The following is a 20,959-nucleotide window of genomic DNA, read 5'->3' as shown; positions in this document are numbered from 1 at the left end:
CAGGCCCGCTCTCTCTCCCTCTCTGTGTCATCATGAGGTAGTTACTGTAAGCCGGGCCTGCTCTCTCCCTCTCTGTGTCATCATGAGGTAGTTACTGTAAGCCAGGCTGCTCTCTCTCCCTCTCTGTGTCATCATGAGGTAGTTACTGTAAGCCAGGTCTGCTCTCTCCCTCTCTGTGTCATCATGAGGTAGTTACTGTAAGCCAGGCCTGCTCTCTCTCCCTCTCTGTGTCATCATGAGGTAGTTACTGTAAGCCAGGCTGCTCTCTCTCCCTCTCTGTGTCATCATGAGGTAGTTACTGTAAGCCAGGCCTGCTCTCTCTCCCTCTCTGTGTCATCATGAGGTAGTTACTGTAAGCAGGCCATAAGCGTTCCCAAAATGCATGCTGGCAGCAGCCCTCTCAATCTGTTTGTATAGCTGCTGTGTCTTCCCTTCTTGTTTGAGCTACCTGTTTAATTGTGCTGTAAATTAAAATCAATCATTTGCACCATAAGGAGACAGGTCTTTCCTCTCGTGGTTACACAGCGTGGTGAGAGTGCGTTCACCATCATTCTGAGTCTTATTTATGATGCATCGTTAAGGCTGGTGGAGACAGATTGGTCCAAAGGGTGCTGTGGCTCTAACTGTCCATTTGGCGTAGGTTATGTTGGAAATCAGTGAGCTGCTGTGGCATCGGTGCTATGTGTTCTTGGTGTCAATTCAGTCTGCAGGTTGAGAGCCAAGGAACCCAAAATCTGGGTGATTACACAGAGTTTTAGAGTGCTGAATATGAATGATTAGGTTAACAAATAAAATATAATAAATGCTATCGGTCAACAAGTATAAGGTCATTATGAACAAGCTTAAACATCCTACAATCTTTCCACTGAAAGCCGATGTGTGTGTGTGTGTGTGTGCGTGTGTGTGTGTGTGTGTGTGTGTGTGTGTGTGTGTGTGTGAAGCAACAACCGGGACACCAGCGGGAATTGGCCAAGTAGTACAATTGAGGAGAAAAAATCAGGGGGGGGGGAACTTAGACAACTTCTTGTCAAACATGCAGACAACACTGCTGTCAGATGTACAGTATAATCGTTAACATTAGTTTTTAATTACTTTGTGTCAAAGGTGAAGTGAGCATGTAGGAACGTTGCTTAGTATGCTGTAGGTACTTTTCAATTTCTTCCTCAACAGTGGATTAGCTGAAAGATAAATGTACGACGCCATTCTCACTCAAAAAGCAGCTGTCGTCGTAAAGTCAATGCTTGGCCGGGCTCAATTACACTCATCAAATAACCAGCGAGCATGTTTGAGTACTTTGTGGATCCATGGATTGAGCTCTTGTTTGGATTTGGCTCATGAACAACTTGGCAGCTTCCAGTCCCTCTGTATACGATACTGTTCTATAACTATACTGTTCTATAACTCAGCAAGGACAGGAAAAGTCATGTGACTTCTCCCTTCCTACACTGTAGGCTCATGTTTGTAAGAGATGCAGATGCGGAAAACGTTATTGACGGTTCTCCTCGGCGTCTTCGACAGGCCGCAGAGAAGAGATGGATCCTGACAGGTCTGCTTATTGTACGTGCCTGAGGGAAGCTCATCACCTGTCAGAGGCAGAGTGACATCAGGTTGGTGTGTTCACTAGCCCCTCACTTCCTTGTTTGGATATTGAAATGAGAACCCCCCCCCCCCCCCCCCCCCTCCCCAACCACCACCCCACCACCCCCTGACAATAACAGAGAACCTCATGGAATGTGTGACAGTGATGAAGGCTTTTACTATCATCCCCCTTCCTGTTGTCTGTCTGACCACTCGGACTCCCCCCAGCCCACAGTGTGTGTGAATGGACTGGTTGACCTTGGTGGCAGCCTCCCTTTGATCTCAGGACTACATAAAACAGGACACTTCAGATTGTCTTGGACCTTTTCGCTTGAAATCTCACAAGAGCAAATTGATGATTTAGAATGCAGGCTTACTCCACTGATTTAAAATCTGTATTCAACTGGCGGCCCGCGGGACAACTCTGGCCCGCCAATGAAGTCGCACCGGCTCTCCGATCATTTCAGTTTATGCAACTGCGAAAGAAGTGCTCCTGTGCTAATGATGACCTTGGCATGACCGATGATGACCTTTGCATGCCGCTGTTGTCGCAGGTTTGTAGTGAGCAAGCACATGTATCCAGACAACCAAAACTCGCTCACTAAAATACAGTAGTACCCCACCGGTAATTTGTTTTATAATATTGAATTTGGATAACAGATAAGGAAGAGCTACGCTGTAAAAAAAGAAAAGTTGATGCCGAAAATCATCAATTCAACAACAACTGGACTGAGAAATCTATCACAGCTTGTGTTGCAAAGAAAATTTAATTACGCACTTGGCCTATAATTACTTAAAAATATGTCTATTTATTTTCTTTTTTAAATGTATGATTAGGCTGCTTTTGCAACGAAGCAAAATACAAGTTTTGAAAATGTGGTGGTGCGTTGTTGAGAATAATAGCTCAGGGAAATGTCCGGCCCCTGGGCCCTTATAGCTTTCTGAATGTGGCCCCCTGAACAATCCAGTTGAATAGCCCTGCTGTAGAATGTGTGTGTATTGGAGCGTGCGTGCCTTTCAGCCTGCTCATGTTTACACAGCCTACGGGCAGTGCACACACAATATTCCCCACAGTCACTCTCAAGCCAGCGGAGATGATTGATAGCGTGTGCCACCAGCTCAATGGCAATAAGTATATCTTGTGATGAATGGGGTAGATCTGGTAGTAGACGCAGAGCGCCTGCCTGGCGACTGGTCCTGTGTGAGTACATCTGCTGATAGATACGTTCTGCTGCTTTGACATTGACAATGAATGGTTCTACTGTATGCCCTCATTTGACCCTGGCCCAGTTCCCACACCACACAGCATCGCTGACAGCTGTTTTCTGTAGATGTTTGCTGAGAGGCGATTCAGTGACCGATCAACAGTGTTGGGCAGTAAAGTAAAGTAATGCATTATTGCAGTTGTATTACTTTCGCAGTAACTAGTAATATAAGGGATTACAAGTTCCAAAAAAAGTAATTACATTACAGTTACTAATCCAAAGAGGTCCACAGAGGACGCTATTGCCACAGCCCTCCACACAGCCCTGACACATCTTGACCGGACTGGGACATATGTGAGAATGCTTTTTATAGACTACAGCTTGGCGTTCAACACTATTGTCCCCAGTCGGTTGGTCACCAAACTCCTCAATCTGGGCCTCAGCAACACTCTGTGTCTGTGGATAAAGGACTTTCTGACTGACCGCCCACAAACTTGGCCCACCCCTCTCCTCCAGTCTGTCTCTCAGCACCGGCGCACCACAAGGTTGCGTGCTGAGTCCACTGCTCTATTCCATCTACATCTACAGTATACATATGACTGTATCTCCACCCATCCCTCCATCACAATAATCTAATTCGCAGACGATACAACCGTGGTGGGTCAGATCTCCAATGGCGATGAGACTGCCTACAGAAAGGAAGTTGACAGTCTCGCAGGTTGGTGCAGAGACAATAACCTCACCCTGAACATCAAGAAAACAAAAGGAATAATAGTCGACTTCAGGAGACATAAGGCGGATCCATCTCCCCTGACCATCAATGGGGAGGAGGTAGAGAGGGTCTCCTGTTTTAAGTTCTTGGGGACCCAGATCACAGAAGACCTCAAATGGGAATGCGAATACAACTGCCATGATTAAAAAGGCACAACAGCGGCTCTACTTTTTACGGACACTGAAAAAAAAAACTGTCTGCTGAGCTGCTCAAGGCCTTCTACCAGTGCTCCATTGAGAGTATTTTAACATACTGCATCACAGCATGGTACGCAAACTGCACAGAGGCCAACAGGCAGTCCATCCAACAAGTCATCAGAACATCACAGAAAATCATCGGTCTCCCCCTGTCCACACTCGAGGACATCTTCAGAACCTGTCCACACTCGAGGACATCTTCAGAACCTGTCCACACTCGAGGACATCTTCAGAACCTGTCCACACTCGAGGACATCTTCAGAACCTGTCCACACTCGAGGACATCTTCAGAACCCTCTGCCTCCGACGAGCAAACAAAATCCTGAAGGATGTGACCCACCCCTCCCACCACATCTTCTCTGTGCTCCCGTCCGGCAGGCGTTACAGGGCCTTCAAAGCCCGCACTTCCAGGCTGAAAAACAGCTTCTTTCCCAGGGCCAACATAGAGCTGAACAAACACCCCCCCCCCTACGGCCACCACATCATCTAATTAGATGGACTATGCAGACTTTATTTTTTATATATTTTAGTTGGTTTTTATATTACATAATGGTTTTATATTTTTGGTTTATATTTTTCTATTGGGACTGAAAAGTGGACTATGCATACCCATGCAAGACGTGTACGTGTGTGTGTGTGTGTGTGTGTGTGTGTGTGTGTGTGTGTGTGTGTGTGTGTGTGTGTGTGTGTGTGTGTGTGTGTGCGCGCGCGTGCGTGTGTGTGTGTGGTGTGTGTGTGGGTGGTATTGTTTTTAAGAGATGCACTTGTACTGGTTGTACAATGACAATAAAACTTTCTGATTCTGAAGTAACTTCAAGTTACTGCATTACTTTCCCATTACTTTTCCAGCGCTGGTACAGAGCTAAAACAAAGTGTGGAGATAGATTGTTGTTGTTTTTGTTGCCTCCTGCTGTAAGGTTAATTATTGCTCCAATAAAGTGGATTCAGTTCTAAAAGGAGCTGGCCAAACAGGTTGTACAGTACGTCACTTTTTCGGGAAGAGGGTAAGCAAAAGTAACTTAAGTAGTAATGTCACTAATTACTTTTGATACCAGGTAATCAGTAAAGTAATTGTATTACTTTTTAAGGAGTTATAAGTAACTAATTACATTTCCTGGCCCTGAGTTGCCCAACACTGTCGACCAATGTCTTTCTCAAGTTAGAATGACATTGACAGTGTTGATACTATACTCATGTGGCCCATGCAGTCAGATGAACCCGGCTTCAGTGATAGCATCAGGCATTTACCTTTCTTCATTTTTATTGATCGCATACACAAGAGTTGCTATGTTTGATGCTCATTTTATAACTTGGGACAATCGACCGTAGTTGATTGTTCTGCCCTCTGCTAGGTCCTCAGAGTCAGCTCGTGCCGAAACACACCAGATACTTTTAGAGTACAGTGAATGTTCCACTCTCTCCAGACAATCAGTTTCTCTTTGAATTACAAAATGATCAATTCTTACTATTTTACAGTTAGTTGACAGCAGAGACAGTCCAATAAGTCAAAGTTGGCGTGACCAACATCAAGACACTGAGAAAAAGAAATTAAATTGAGACTCTACATTTGTCTCACCAGTGTTGCACATTTTCCCTGCTTACGCCCCGGCCACACTGCAGCGACCTTTTTTGCGCGTAGACACCTGCATGTCGCTTGGTGCTGCAGCTTCATTGGCTGTCTTCCTGTCTTTCCGTCTTCAATTGGTCGATTTCAAATTGGCCCCTCCTCTCGTCACTGCCGTCACTCATCACCTTGCAAAGCATGCTGCGATACCTGGCGACGTATCCAATACAAAATGAATGGGCAGCAGCGACAGCAAAGAAATTCACTGCAGTGTGTCCAAGGCGTTAGATGTCTGTCTACTATAGCTATTGCATACTACTAGTCCAGTTGTGGCCTGGCTTAGTTCGTCCATTAATAGTATACAGTCTATGTTTCCTCCCAATAAACCCTCCTGAATCTTCCTATATGCTTATTGGGCTCTTTGTGTAAAACAGTTCAGTTGAATGTACAGGCCACAAGCTGAGGGTGAATCAGTTTAACATCTTTTCTCCATCAGATAGGAGAGATAGTGAGGATACAAGTGCAATGAAGTCAGTTAACTGGCTTGTAAACACTCAGGCCTGTGAGCAGTGACCTTGTAAAAAAGAACCCAAGCTTGACATGGTGTCTCTCGTGACTTTGAGGGTTCAGTGGACAGTGGACAGTGGTCACTCACCATTTCTTCGAGTTTGCTGCATTCAGTGGAATTTGCTTTGGGAGGTGAACGTCAGCTGGAGAATTATGTTGTTGATTCAAATTGTTGGAATTAGGCCACATGTGTATTGTGTGTCATTAAAGTGCTCAGATTGTAGTGTGTTCCGATGAAAGCTAATGCGCATTGTCGCTGTCTAAGCCCGAGAGTGCTTTTCCACTTATTATAATGCACTTCAGTTCTTAAGTGAATCTGATTATTGCATTGTTTTGTCTGGCATCGAGTGTGTGTATGTTGCTATGTCTTACACAGAGACGGGACTTTTGACCATTTAGACCCCAGTCAAAATGGCCTGGCCACTGGGTGGGTGGGGGGGGGGGGGGGGGGGTGGGTCTATGTTGACTTTGAGAGAAAAAACTGAAAACACTGCCTCCTGTGGGTTTAAATAGCCATCCTACAATTTGGCTCTGCAGTGTGCAACCAGCTTCCATACAACTGAGTCATTTAAACTGGCTGTGCATTTGAACGAGATGGTGACTTAAAGGACGGCTTTCCCGTGGGGAATATGAATATATATAAAATCTCACGCCCCTAAGGTTTTCGAATCCATTGAAATTTCTGAAATTGGTTGTTCACAGCCAGAGCTATCAACCATCTCTCACATATTTTTTGGCCCAGCTGACGCGTTTTACGTCAGAGGGGCCAAGTCCGCCTTGCGGAAGTCGAGCACCTATGAACTACAAGTGTTGTGGGGGTGTGCCGCAATGGTTCCGCCTCTAGAGGTCCTCCACGCCCCTTCAGAGGTCCTGAAGAAAAACAAAAGGCAGCCAACTTTTTTCACCGCATAGACTAGGCTAGCTATTGTTAGCTCCCCATAGCTCCTTGCAAAGAACCATATCTCGGGAACGGAAGCACCTTCAGACACGGGACTGGCGCCATTGGAAAGCTCGTCAAATTTTACATCTAGTAGAAGGTGCCTTGAAGTTACGAAATCAACGCTGAGCGTTGATTTTTGATTTTTACATGAAATAGTTACAACATCAGATGCGTGTAACTCCTAGGAAAATGCCTTAAAATGCATGAATTTTTTTTTATGAAGACATCTCCCGACATATACTACCGTTTAAATTTGGTGCAATTTGGAGGCAATTTTTTTTATTTTTTATTCTTGTTCTACTAATGTTTTTATGTCGAAGCCTTCTTCTTCTTCTTCTTCTTTGAGTTTTATGGCGGTTGGCAAGCATATATGTGCATTACCGCCACCTACTGGAGTTTGATATCAGCCAAATGCCTGAGGGGTGGGCGTGGACTCGAAGGCCACGCGAGCCCAGTGCATTGGTGGGAAGTGTAGGATTTCGGGTCCCCGCACCCGCCCCTCCCCTCCACCAGCTCACACAGAGTGGATTTTGGTTGATAGCTCAGGCTGTGAACAACCAATTTCAAAAATTTCAACGGATTCAAACTCCTTAGGGGCGTGAGATTTAATATATCTTCTTATTCCCCACGGGAAAGCCTTCCTTTAATTGCTTGCAGCAACCTCAAAGTTGAACTCTTGTTAAATCATGCTATTTGAAGCACATGCAAGAGAGAGAAAGAGACAGAGTGGGAGAGAGTGATCGTGTTGGGGAGAGAGAGAGAGAGAGAGAGAGAGAGAGAGAGAGAGAGAGAGAGAGAGAGAGTGAGCATGATGGGAGGGGTGACCTTAAGCCTGGTCCATTCACTTTGTAAAGCTGTTTGTCTAGTTCACAACCCCTGCAAACTCTTATGCCATTGAAATCTTAATTGTCTTTCAGATCAAGCTTTCATGTGATACTCTTCGGAAGGCCATAACTTGCACAATGTCTTGTGAAGTGACGGTTATTAAACAATGTCACAAGCAGATGCTCCTTTCATGGCCGTAACTAGCTATGAGGACGGGGAGGTCCGGACCTCCCCTAATATTTCAGCCTGCAAAAAAAAAAAAAAAAAAAATTTTTTTTTTTTTTTTTTTTTTTTTTTTGCAGGCCAGGCCAGGCCAGGCCACTCACTGAACAGCAGGCCAGGCGCCGCCTACTGGTTTACTAGTGGTTTTATTACTTTATTCAGGTTTAAAGTGGGTGCATCTCATTGTAATCATGCATGATGCCAATTGCCAAGCTCCCGAAGTCAGGTATGCAGGTGGCTATATGCATGGTTTCAGTTTCATGACCCAATAAGTAACAAAAAGAGGTGGTGTAAAGTTAAAAACAACATAATATATTTTATTTTATTTTTCAATCGTTCCTATCAGGAATAAATAAATGTCCCTCTGTATGTTTTTTTTATTATCGATGATGACTTTGTGTGTTGTGTACGGCTTGGGTTGTGTACCTGTGTTTGTAGATGTCATTTTGATATGAATTTGGCTAAAACAGTTTGTGTTTGTTAGTTACAATTATGTTGACAGGAGAGCTGAGCAGGTGGTGACATGAAAGAGAATATACTGAATAATGACATCACAACAGTATAATCCTAATGTTGATTTAAAATGATATATTACTCTAAATATGGCTAAAAAAGGGGGGGGGGAAAACTCAAATTTTTCTCGGCGGCGCCCGTCAGGGCGCCGCCGAATCCGCCTCCCCTTGCTGGACCTCCCCTATTTCAGAACCCTGGTTACGGCCCTGGCTCCTTTGTTCCGACTGTGATAGATCTGTGTCAGCTGCAATCGAGGAGCCAGCAGGTCCGGATCAGACACTTTCTCACATGTGAATGTTAGATTTACTTTCTGTCTGCGGATCAAAGCTTTCTGAGATGTGATTTTTCAGTAGGGGAAGGAGTTATCTGAGGCCTTCAATCCAAGCCAAGACGGGAGGATTTCCATTCATTTTTAATTACGTTTTTTTTTCCATTTTCCCCCCATTGTACTTGGTGAGAGCCATAGACTAGCACATCCTTCCTCCGATACATGTATAGTTGCCAGCCGTTTCTTTTCACCTGACAGTGAGGAGATTCACCGGAAGGACATAGCATGTGAGAGGATCACACCATTCCCCCCAGTTCCCCTCCCCCCCTCAACAGGTGTCCCGGTAACACTTTACAATAAGGGTACATTAATTAAGGGTTAATTAATGCCTACTAAGGTCGACTAACCCTGTTAATGAATGCTCATTAAGCATTAATTACACATGAATTAACCCTTAATTAATGTACCCTTATTGTAAAGTGTTACCAAAAAAAGTGATACAGATTTGCATACACATCAGCAAGGCTAATGTTAACAACCCTGCCCACCTCTGCTATAGATGGCAGGTTAGAGGTATGCAGATATGCAGGTGTGCCTGTACAGATCCAGATCTCATCAAGGTGTTATGACTTCCTTACTGGATTGTGAACAAACAACAATGCTGTCAAGCAGGTGGTTTCTGTGATGAGACAACCAGATAGGAGCCTCTCTGCATAGCTCTCAAGATGCCACGTTACAGTAGATGTGCCTTTGTTGGTATGCAGAAATTGGCTGTAGATGCAGTAGAGGCAGGTTTTCATGATGAGTTCCTCCTCTGTGGTCGCTGAAGTCATCTGCTGCAGTGTTGGAATGAAAGGCTGCAGACTCATGGTCCTCCATGGCACAACATCACGGTCCTCCATGGCACAACATCACGGTCCTCCATGGCACAACACATCGCTGCTCAAATCCCTGCCATAACACCTTGATAACATCTTGTTGCAGACATATTCTCCATAGCAATAGAGGCTCCTCTCTGACCTGCCATCAGGGCAGAAATGGGAACAGTTTATTGTTTGCTGTTCTTAATACTTTAACTTGAAAATATTTATAAAAGTTTGTTGAAGGAAGTCCAAAATATGATTTTGATTGTTCAAAGGACTTAAGAGTGTCACGCTCAAATAGATGCCCAAACTTATACATAGACCTCTGTTAGACCAGTCCCTGGTAATGCCATGTCTCAGTGCCCCACGCAAAGTGGAATGGGTACACCTATATATTGTGCGGACACTTTTAAACTTTACTCTGATTTCATGCCAAATTTTAGATGTAAGATTTACCTTTAAGTTTGTAATTACATTTTTTTTAACAATAATTTATTGACATGTCAACAATCATTATGAAATATACAAAGTCTTTGGAGATTAGACTCCATCATCGCTATCATGAAGGGGTAGTGAAGTCGAGAGTAGTAGAATAGGATATCCCCTTGTGATGAGGGCTTCTGGAAATCTCCCACCTGGCCGTCGAAGTGATGGACTGGAGGTGAATAGACCCTTAATAATAATAATAATAATAATGATTGGATTTATATAGCGCCTTTCCAAGGCTCAAAGCGCTGACACAGGATCATTATTCGTTCACACCATTTGTACCGGTGGTTCAGAAGCGTGGCAGCCACACATTGGTGCTCAACGGCCCCTCCGAACCACCATCATTCATGTCTACATTCATACCAATCATACCAATCATACCATTCGTGTCTACATTCATACCAATCATACCAATCATACGAGGCAAGGAGGGTTAAGTGTCTTGCCCAAGGACACAACGACAGCAGCTGGGAGGGAGCGGGGATCGAACCGCCAACCCTTGCGTCATTGGCCGACCCGCTCTACCTCCTGAGCTAAAGCCGCCCCCCCTTTTCACAGCAACTGTTTTGAGGTGGTAAAGCAGGAAGTAAAGCACCTGTAACCAATACCATGAATGATGGTTCCTTTCCATGTAGGTGTTCCAGTGCCAGGGCCCTCATTAATGGATGAGAAACAAATATGTCTCCCTGTCTGAACGTAGGCTAAGCTTCATATTAGAAAAGGCAGCCTCTAAACGAGCCGTTTGGACTTCTATCACTTTGTGGTGTCACAAAGGTTCATTCATTATCATTTTTGTAAGAAATCATAGTTTATATTAATGAGTTTTCCCTACCTGTAGCTGCAGGGCTACACTTTTAACTCTTGAAACAGTTAACCAATCGGAACAGAGCACCGTTAATATTAATTGGTCTTAAAGACACGGTGACAGAAGCAATCTGTTCTTGGTAATTAGACACAGAGGCATTGTAGAGATGGATTGAGACGAGAGTGCTTTTGGTACATGACACCACACACACAGCTTTGAATGGATCTCAAGACAGAACATTTCAAATCTTACGACTTGTCTGTTTAATGAGAATAGATATGGTTAATTTCTGTTCTCTCTGTGTTGATTGACTTTAAAGTAAATACAGTTTTCAAGCTTTGATATCAGTCAAACATGAAATGATTTAGGTAGCCTATATGCAGGAAGATAACAGTCACCATACAAGCTTTTTCTATTTGTTTTTATTTATTCCAGTAAACTCTTTTAATGTAAGAAACATACAGTAGATTGCAGAATTTTTCAATAAAATACCCAGTAATTGTGTAGAATTCAAATGTTCAGTATATGTACACTCCTACAGTAGTTCAAAGCCTGGACATGTTATGAAACTGGAAAATTGGTGATGATTAGATTAGCAAAACACTGACACAATGAGGACAAACAAACAAGAGAAAATAGGAACAAAATGTAAAAAGTTGAAGCAAAAATGAGCAGAATGACCTAAAGCAGTGGTTCCCCTTTTTTTCTGCCCGTAACCCCTTAAAATAAAGCAAGTCTGGGACCCCTTGTCACATGTTGCATTGTCTCCCAGTTAAGTTACTGATTATTGTCTTAATCACCGGGTTAACCATTTTGTCCATAAAATGTCAGAAATATGAAAAACATCTGTTGAGGTTCCCCACAGTCCAAGGTGACATCTTCAAATGTCTAGTCTTGTCTGACTAACAGTCCAACACCTAATGATATTTAGTTTATCATCATGTTCCACAAAGATATTGTGATGGTCACATGTCGCGTTATTTGCGAGCTGTCAATGGTCAGATGAATATGAGTCATAAACAGCTGATAAGGTCACAGTGGAGAGCTCCATTGAAAGAACAAAATCTAAGGGGCCCTTTACACGAGGACAGTTTCTGGAAGAAACGACACAATAGCGTTTCCTTCACACCTTTTCCTTCACACCTTCTCCCTGTTTACATGAGCGCTGTTGAATTTTTAAAACGCCGTAATGTACATGCCAGGTCGCTAGGTGGCAGTGTGATCACCTTATTCTTTGCCCATACAAGGACGCTTCTGCATGACGTCATTTCGTAATCATCTTTCCGGTTTTAAACACGGAAGTAGAGTATGCCTACCGCAGTCATTTAGACTTGCCAAAAAGCTGTTTTCAAGCTAAAAAACCCCCAAACTGTTTCAAAGTTTTAATATTTGTCGGGTGAGAACATAACATATATGTGACCAGTTTACCAGAATAACGCCTATTGGAAATCTTTAACGAGCAGCGAGGACCGGGAGCGCTGACTGTGCTGACACCGGTCGGACTAGCTATCTGTCAAACCCTACTGTGTAGTTAGGCTACTGGCAGTGAGAAAACACTGTTGACGTGCTTTTGTAACTAACGTTAAATGCCGACCGGGTACAGCCATCGGCTCCTCGCAGCAGTAACGTTATGAACATGTAACTGAAGTTGGCCGCAGTCTAGCTTAATTCTGAATGTTGTCAAACTTCATTCATACTGACGTTTTATTTTGAAAATGGCCGCCAACTCGCGCACGGCTATGGTGTAATCGCGTGTGTCGCGTGTGCAGGCACGTCAGAGTTCCTGAAATGAGCCGTCTCAAGCGATTACATGGAGCGCTCAGCGGGGAGCGTCACCAAGAATTTCACTCTGGAGGGTGGTTTCAAAATGTGTCATTTCCTAAGCGCAAATTTGCCGTCGCCGTCTAAAAGGGAGGCACTAACGATAAAATAATTCCCGTCCGTCACCATAGAAAACCATCCTCGTGTAAAGTGCCCCTAAGACAGGTCAAAGTGTTTGCACTTGCAAGTCAAAGCATGTGTGCATTTGATTGTTAGTCTAATCTGTGTGATTGACAGGAGAGATGATCAGAGGGGCGGAGTTTTTACCACCATCATTAAGACAGGGACTGAAGTATGGGTAGAGCTTCTCAGTGAAGCTGCAGCCAGTAAAGGAGTAGATAAGAGCTGCAGCATCTACGTCATAAAAGGAGACCAGACCCTCCTCATAATCCACAAACACCCCCACCTTCTGAGGCTTCGTTTTCAGAGAGAGGAGGACAGCAGGGCCAGCATTAGCGTTGTACTCATTTTCATTCCTCAACCATATAGTCCAGAAGCCATCCCCTGGGCTCAGTGAGATGTGTCCCTTCCTGTTGATTGAGCCTCTGACCACTCCTACATCCCACTTAGGCTTCCCTTTAACCTGAACCTCGTAGTAAAACCTTCCGGAAGAGAAGCTCTGCTTTCCTAAGATCATGACACAAGTAGAAAATCTCTCTGGGTTGTCTGGGAGCTTCTTCTTTACATCACCACATTTTACTTGTTTCCCATCATCAGACAGGATGAGCTTGGCTTGTGCTGTATCAGGATCCAGAGTCACATCCACTGCATACTGCTGGACCCTCTTCAGCTCAACATCTGCAGAAAGCTTCTCCATCTCTTTCCTGAGAGTCTCCTCCAGCTGAGCCACAACTCTCCTCACAGTCCCCTCATATGATGAATGATGGACACTGACATCCATCCAGTCTTTGGTGTGTGGAGGCATGTTCAGGAATGGGAAGCTTTGGAGGAGGTAGAGGTGGTCTTCAGTGCGTGAGAGCTGCTCCATCTCAGCATTTCTCTTCATCAGCTCAGAGATTTCCTGTTCCAGCTCTTCGATGAAGCCTTCAGCCTGTTCCTGTGTTGTTTTCTGCTTCTCCTCAATAGTTTCAATGAGCTCAGCCTGGCCTCTCTCCACAGACTGCCTCAGAGCTGTGAAGACCCGCACACCATCTGCTATCTCTCTGTCTGCATCTTCCTTGCTGAGGTCCACCGTGTGTTTGATCTCCCGAATCTTCAGTCGTCTCTCCTGGATCTTCTGCTGAATTTCAGCCTCTGTCTTCCCCAGCTCAGCCTTCTTTCCTTTATATTCTTCTTTCAGAGGAACAATGTCATGTGACTTGTGGTGTAAAACAGTGCAGAGCAGACACACACACATCTGGTCCGTCTTGCAGAACAGCTCCAGTGGTTTATCATGCTCTTTACACACCCTGTCTTCCAGGTTCTCCACAGGATCCATCAGCTTGTGTTTATTCAGGCCCGCCATTTTTTGATGAGACTTCAGGTGAGTCTCACAGTAGGATGTCAGACACACCAGGCAGGACTTCTGGGCCTTCGGTTTGGTCCCAGTGCAGATGTCACAGGGAACCTCTTGGCCCATTATTGGTCTCAAGTATGGGTTGCTGCTGCTTTTCATCTGCGTTGACTTTCTGAACTGAGCAGCCATCTCAGATATGAAAGTATTGACATGCAGCTGAGGTCTTCGTCTTCTGCTGAAAATCTTGTTACACATGGGACACTGGCACTGGACACTAACATCCCAGTGATGTGTGATGCAGTTCTTGCAGAAGTTGTGTCCACATGGTATGGAGACTGGATCAGTGAACACATCCAGACAGATGGGGCACAGAAACTGATCTTCAGATTGGAGACTGCTGGCAGCTGACATATCTAGACGCTGAGACCAAAAGTGAAAGTGTTAAATAACAATACTGCAACACATATTTCTTTTGAGAAAACATCAAAGTTATTGATCGTAATATTATCAAAAATCATTTTGAGTCTTGCACTTCACTGAAAACATCATTTTGACAAGTAACAGTGCAAAATGAAAACAGGGAAATTTCCCCTCTGAATACAGCTCAATTATGTGTCACTGCTCTCTGTTTAAACCATCGACATATCTCAGTGGTTTAAACAGTAAATATTATCTGCTGTACTCACCTACTGTATGTATGTCTAAGACTGCTGTATTGTTGAGGAAGGCCTGATGAATTCCAGTTTATTATTCTTTCCAGAGAAAGACAGAGACTTGTCGACTGCAGCTGTCGAGTTAGCCTACTTTCAATCTGACTTCAGTAATGTCACCTTCAAACACTCCTGTCTCTGCCGTGTTGCTTGCATGCCTGCACTCAATACTTGGTCGGGAATCCTTTTGCTTTAATTACTGCCTCGATGCCATGATATTTCCATGATATTCTAATTTTTTGGAAAGGATCTGTATATCTCAGTGGTTTAAACAGTAAATATGATCTGCTGTACTCACCTGTGTATGTCTAAGACTGCTGTATTGTTGAGGAAGGCCTGATGATCTTCGAGTTATTATTCTTTCCAGAGAAAGACAGAGACTTGTCGACTGCAGCGGTGCTGTCGCTCTGAGTTAGCCTACTTTCAGTTTGACTTTATGTCACCTTCAAACACACCTGTCTCTGCCGTGTTGCTCCGCCTCTTCCTGCAGTTAAGTATTCATCTCATAGCAGTTAATGTTTTGTAACTTTGGACTCACTGTATGCTAGCTGTCTACACAAGAAGGCTAGCAATGCTTGAATTAAATGACTGATGAAACTGTGAACCTCTAATGTTAAAAACTGGAATAAAGCAATAAAACTATAGAAGGAGCAACATCAGTAAGGACCAGTGTGTGAAATACCAGGTGGCAGTCGGGGGGTCCACCCTACAGTGGTCCAGTGTTATGCTGAAGTCTTGCACAGAGGCAATATATAGATTTGTGTGCTCATGTGGTAGCACACGTACAACGGAGGCTCGGTCTTTCGTGCGGCCGATGCGGTTTCGAATCCGACCCGAGGTCCTTTGCCGCCCCTCTCTCTCTCTCCCCACCGTTCCTGTCTGCCTACTGTCCTATAAATTAAGGTAAATATGCACCCCCCCCCCAAAAAAAAAAGTTTGCTCTGCAACAACCCCAGGCACGTGCACAGATAGACCACAGGAGGCGCTCAAGCACCTGCCCATTAAGCATCGCCCATCACAAGATGTCTAATACTTCTTGGGCATGGTAGAGCTTCTCTTTATTATTGAGCTTTGATTAGCCTTGATTATTATTTGCCAGCTCTTTTCTTAGTGACCTGCCCACCTCTGCTATAGATGGCAGGTTAGAGGTATGCAGATATGCAGGTGTGCCTGTACAGATCCAGATCTCATCAAGGTGTTATGACTTCCTTACTGGATTGTGAACAAACAACAATGCTGTCAAGCAGGGGATTTCCGTGTTAGATGTGCCTTTGTTGGTATGCAGAAATTGGCTGTAGATGCAATAGAGGCAGGTTTTCATGATGAGTTCCTCCTCTGTGATCGCTGAAGTCATCTGCTGCAGTGTTGGAATGAAAGGCTGCAGACTCATGGTCCTCCATGGCACAACACATCGTTGCTCAGGTCCTCCATGGCACAACACATCGTTGCCCAAATCCCTGCCATAACACCTTGATAACATCTTGTTGCAGACATATTCTGCATAGCAACTCTGACCTGCCATCAGGGCAGTTTATTGTTTGCTGTTCTTAATACTTTAACTTGAAAATATTTATAAAAGTTTGTTGAAGGAAGTTGACTTTAACTTGAAAATATTTATCACCCTGTATGGTAACACTTTACAATAAGGGTACATTAATTAAGTGTTAATTAATGCTTAGTTAATGCTTAATAATGCTTAATTAACCCTTAATCAACGTTAACTCATGTGCATTAAAGTGTAACTTACCCCCAAAACACTTTTTTTCAGCTTTTAACCAATATATATGACTTTGGGTGTGGTGTGTGAAGAATTCTGGTCAAAATTTCCACATTTGAGACCAAACTGTTGCCATTCTACCATTTGTATCAGTTTTCAGCAGCATAACTGGCATAAGTGCCCTCTATGGGTGGAACACTGCTTTTGTTTTTGCCCTCAAATGAATGGGAGATTTGGTACAACCTGACGTCACGTTGTCCCCAAAGACTAAGGGATTTCAAGATAGTTACTCCCCTACTCCCCCTGTACCCTTTCCCGGCTCCTCACAACTCCAAGCCTATTCCCATGATGTCACAAGCATTTTCCTACCAATATGGTGCTACAATACACACAGCTCATTGGCTGTTTGTGTCACTTGACCTGTTAATCACCTGTCAATTGATTACAATCGCCTGTTATTTTCCTACCAACTCCTATGTAACACAATACTATCAATAAACGCCACTATAATCATAAAAGGAAGGAAATGGCATTGTGTTGCTGTAAATCATTCCGAACCTTTTTCATACTAAGGAGCCCTAATTTATAGTAGTTCACATTGTGGTTACTTAAGGGGTACATGTTTTCAACTTTACAATAAGGGTACCAGCAAACCTCAAATTAACGTTAATTAAGGGTTAATGGATGCTTATTAAGCACTACTAGTCCTGTTAATTAAGGGGCGTTAATTAATGCTTATTAAGCATTAACCAACCCTTCCTTAATGCACATTAGTTAATGTTAATGAATGGTTAATTAAGCAACTAAGCATTAACTAAGCATTAATTAACCCTTAATTAATGTACCCTTATTGTAAAGTGTTACCGGTGTCCCGATGGACCAGAGGACAAACTAGTGCAGCAACCAGGACTCGTACCCCACCGGCTTCCCACTCTCGTCCAATTATGTCTGTGGGAACATCTCACCAAGCCAGAAGTACCGCTCCCGGAAATGGAACCCGGGTCTCCGCGGTGGAAGGTGAATGCTTTTACCTCTAGACACCCCGGGTCTCCGCGGTGGTACTGTAGGTGAATGCTTTTACCTCTAGACACCCGCAGGGATTTCCAATCGTAGCCTGATCAGAATGCAAAAACTCAACCACTCACCAAATGAGTCAATCTGTTGAGTAAATGTTTTTGTCTATCTGAGCACATCTGAGCACATTATTTGACTACCTCAGATCATGTTATTGTTTACAAAGTTACGAATCCCGACGGGACCCGCTACAGCAGTGCATCTGTGGGTGGATAAGTGATTCACCCATCGCAATGAATGTGATCATTTAAGCATGGACCCCCCCCCCCCCCCCCCCTCCTCTCCCCCCCTGTCTCCCTGCATGGCACAATAGGAAATTATCCATTAGGTTTTTAACGGCTCAGAGTCTTCTCTCAATCCGGCGCTCATTTCCTGTGCAGAACAATAAAACTTCATTACAGCCGTTCGCCTCAGGTGAGTGGATACGTGCAGAATTTCATTGTAATGCTCCCGGGGGCTGCGCCGCTAAAATGTAATTTGGATTTGAATAGTTTTCCAGAGACCTGTGAGGCCTTGCCTTCTGCTGAGAAATGTGAATGCAGAGTTACTTTCAGGCTGTTAATATCCAGTCAGGCCACGTTTCTCCATTAACTCTGGGTATCCTGTTCAGCTCCACCTCGGCTTTCTGTTTACCAGTCATGTTTGATAACGACGAGCTACTTATTGCTGCAACATTGAGCCCTTTCAGATTGCTGCAGTGCAGTCAGATATAAAAATATCAGCGTTTGAAGTTAAGTGGAAACGGTGATTTTCTACACTAGTGTGTCTGCTCCTTAGTGAATCAATTAAGCAACGTGCCTGCACTGTCCTCTGCTTTGCTGCGAGGGAGACGTCAACAGATGCTCCGGCTCTTCAAACACACCATGGGCACACTGCAGGAAAACAATTCAGGCATTTGTTACGCGTGCTTCTTTAAGCAATTACATGTTATATTTGCTACACATCCCAGTGCACAAATGTTGCAGGAGCATTTGATTTGAACCTTGTTAGTTAATTTGGCCTCCAGCTCTGCTCATTTCTCCATTAAACGGGAGGATGATTTTGGTATAATTTTTTTAATGGTTTCTGCAAAGATCAGTTGAGTTTATCTCTCTCCACAACTGCTCTCAAGTGTGACGTAAATCCACTATGCTGCCCTGCCTATTTGGTAAATGATGAGATGTGTTCTGGTTTCCTATAAAGGTAGGCCTACACTGCAATGAGTGCTCTGTTCCACACACTGAAGGCTGCCAGTTGACTAAACAGAGAACACTATAAAGGTAGGCCTACACTGCAATGAGTGCTCTGTTCCACACACTGAAGGCTGCCAGTTGACTAAACAGAGAACAAGTTTGACCACATTCACCCAAATCAATAATACATCGGTACAACCATTAATCAAGCTTCCATAAACCCATGTTTTTTCTTGCACTCAACCTTTGACTCTGGCCTGAAGACCAAGGTGTGTCTGAACCTTTAATTCTGGCCTGAAGACGAAGGCGGGGCAGCATTAGCTCAGCAGGTAGAGCTGTCGCCTGGGAATCGGAAGGTTCCCGGTTCGAGGTTGGCTCCTCTCGGCAGTGTGCCGAAGTGTCCTTGAGCAAGACACTGAACCCCAAACTGCTCCCGATGAGCAGTTAGCGCCTTGCATGGCTGCAGATGCCGTCGGTGTGTGAATGGGTGAATGTGAGGTATTCATGTAGCAGCGCTTTGGATAGTCGATAGACTATATAAAATGTGCTCTATAAATACAGTCTATTTACCATTTAAGTTGTGCCTGAACCTTTTACTCTGGCCTGAAGACCAACGTGCGTCTGTGAGTTGATTTTCTAAAGGCTAAGAACAGTGGAAAAGTGATTTATGGGTTTGCACTCCTGCGGCACAAATTAGCAGATCCAAGGTTCAATTGTGCACAGCGGTGGTGGTGGGCACTGCTGTAACGAGGGTCAGTAGGGCGAAGCTGAGCACAGCAGTGGTAGTGGGCACTGCTGTAATGAGGGTCAGTAGGGCGATGCTGGCCACTGCCAAGCTCCATCTGCATGCACACTACTACTGGACTCAACTCAGCAGCACGGAGCTGCGGTGCAGCTGAACACATGGAGCTGTCACAGAAATATCTGGTTGACAAGGTGGTGCAGTGAGGCAAGGCAACATCCATGCAATGTACAGACTTCCATCCTCACCTGTTCTGTTCATATACTGTGAGACTGGATTGACATGCAGTGCAACTATCCGTCAGATACGTTACACATTTCCCTCAGTAGCCTACATGCAGTAATGGTAGTCAGTGTGATTATCTGATTCCCGTTTAACTAAGCTGTGTCTGATTTATTATTTGTTTGATTAGTTGATTGCTCTGCTCAAGACCAACCCAGTGCTTTCATTACCGATTTTCCTATAAACCCCTGCCTCTCAATGTGGGATGTTATGAGCTCTATGCACTTAGCCTGAAGTCAGTGGTGGCCCAACGATTAGAGAAGCGAGCTTGTGACCGGAAGGTCGTCGGTTCAATCTCTGGGACCGGCAGGATAAATCTGCGTGGGGAAAGTGAAAAGGCAGCGCGTGCCCCTCCCTCATTACCACCACTGAGGTGCCCTTGAGCCAGGCCCTTAACCCCAACTGCTCCAGTGGAGCTGGTCAGTGGCCAGCAGATCAGACTGTGGTTGTACTGGTCAGCTTCCTGGTATGAATGTGTGTGTGTGAATGTGAACAGGGCGCTCCTGAAAAAGCGAGCATTGCTCTCAGTAAGACTCCCCCTGTATACAGTAAATATAGGTAAAAAAAAAAAGGTCTGTCAAACAATCAGCCAATTAGTGATAGTGACGCATCTAGAGAGCGCCTTATAGCCTTTCCAGTAGCACCGCTGCACAGTAAGCAGGCATTGAGTGACGACTTGATGTGTTTTTATTGACTTGCTGGCCCTCTCATGTTTTCCCACACAATGTGCTGTGCCATTCTGCCAGCCACTAATCAATATGACAAGGCTAACCATGCAGGGGAAATGGCTCTGGTCAGACCCTCACTCTCATCCGCCCACAAACTGAAATAATTGGCTGGAATACCACAATGCACTGGCATTTCTCTATACATGTCAGGTATGCATAAACTAGAAGTGAGCAGTGAGAAGATGGGGTGGTGGAATGTAGGAGAGGAAATAGATGAAGATGGGAGGCTGAGGGAAGATGATGGAGAGAACGTGTTGAATCTCAGATTGTGACTGAGCCACACGAGTCTGATCTCGTGTCATCAGCTTTGTCTGCTTGATGATTTCACATGTGCTGATGAGGCAGCATGTGTTGCTTGCACTGTCATTATTGATGCTCATGTTAAGCAGCAGGCAGTGTTATGAGCTATATAGAGATGAAAACAGTTATGGACATGAAGAGGGGCCAAG

The 20,959-nt window shown here is 44.4% G+C and overlaps 1 protein-coding gene across 1 annotated transcript; it reads right to left on the bottom strand.

Moving 5' to 3' along the window:
• Positions 1-11,248: 11,248 nt before the first annotated feature.
• Positions 11,249-15,191, bottom strand: LOC310788334 (E3 ubiquitin-protein ligase TRIM21-like). The gene is made up of 2 exons (XM_083649904.1): positions 15,094-15,191; positions 11,249-14,505 (listed from the first exon to the last, which is right to left on the bottom strand). Exon 2 carries the CDS (start codon positions 14,494-14,496, stop codon positions 12,847-12,849), a length of 1,650 nt encoding a protein of 549 aa, XP_083506030.1. The 5' UTR covers positions 14,497-14,505; positions 15,094-15,191; the 3' UTR covers positions 11,249-12,846.
• Positions 15,192-20,959: the final 5,768 nt, after the last annotated feature.

The sequence above is a fragment of the Poromitra crassiceps genome (genome assembly GCF_964638095.1).
Source record: "Poromitra crassiceps genome assembly, chromosome: 13".
NCBI lineage: Eukaryota > Metazoa > Chordata > Actinopteri > Beryciformes > Melamphaidae > Poromitra > Poromitra crassiceps.
Note: the sequence above shows the minus strand (reverse complement) of the source record. Positions and strands in the feature narration are given on the sequence as shown.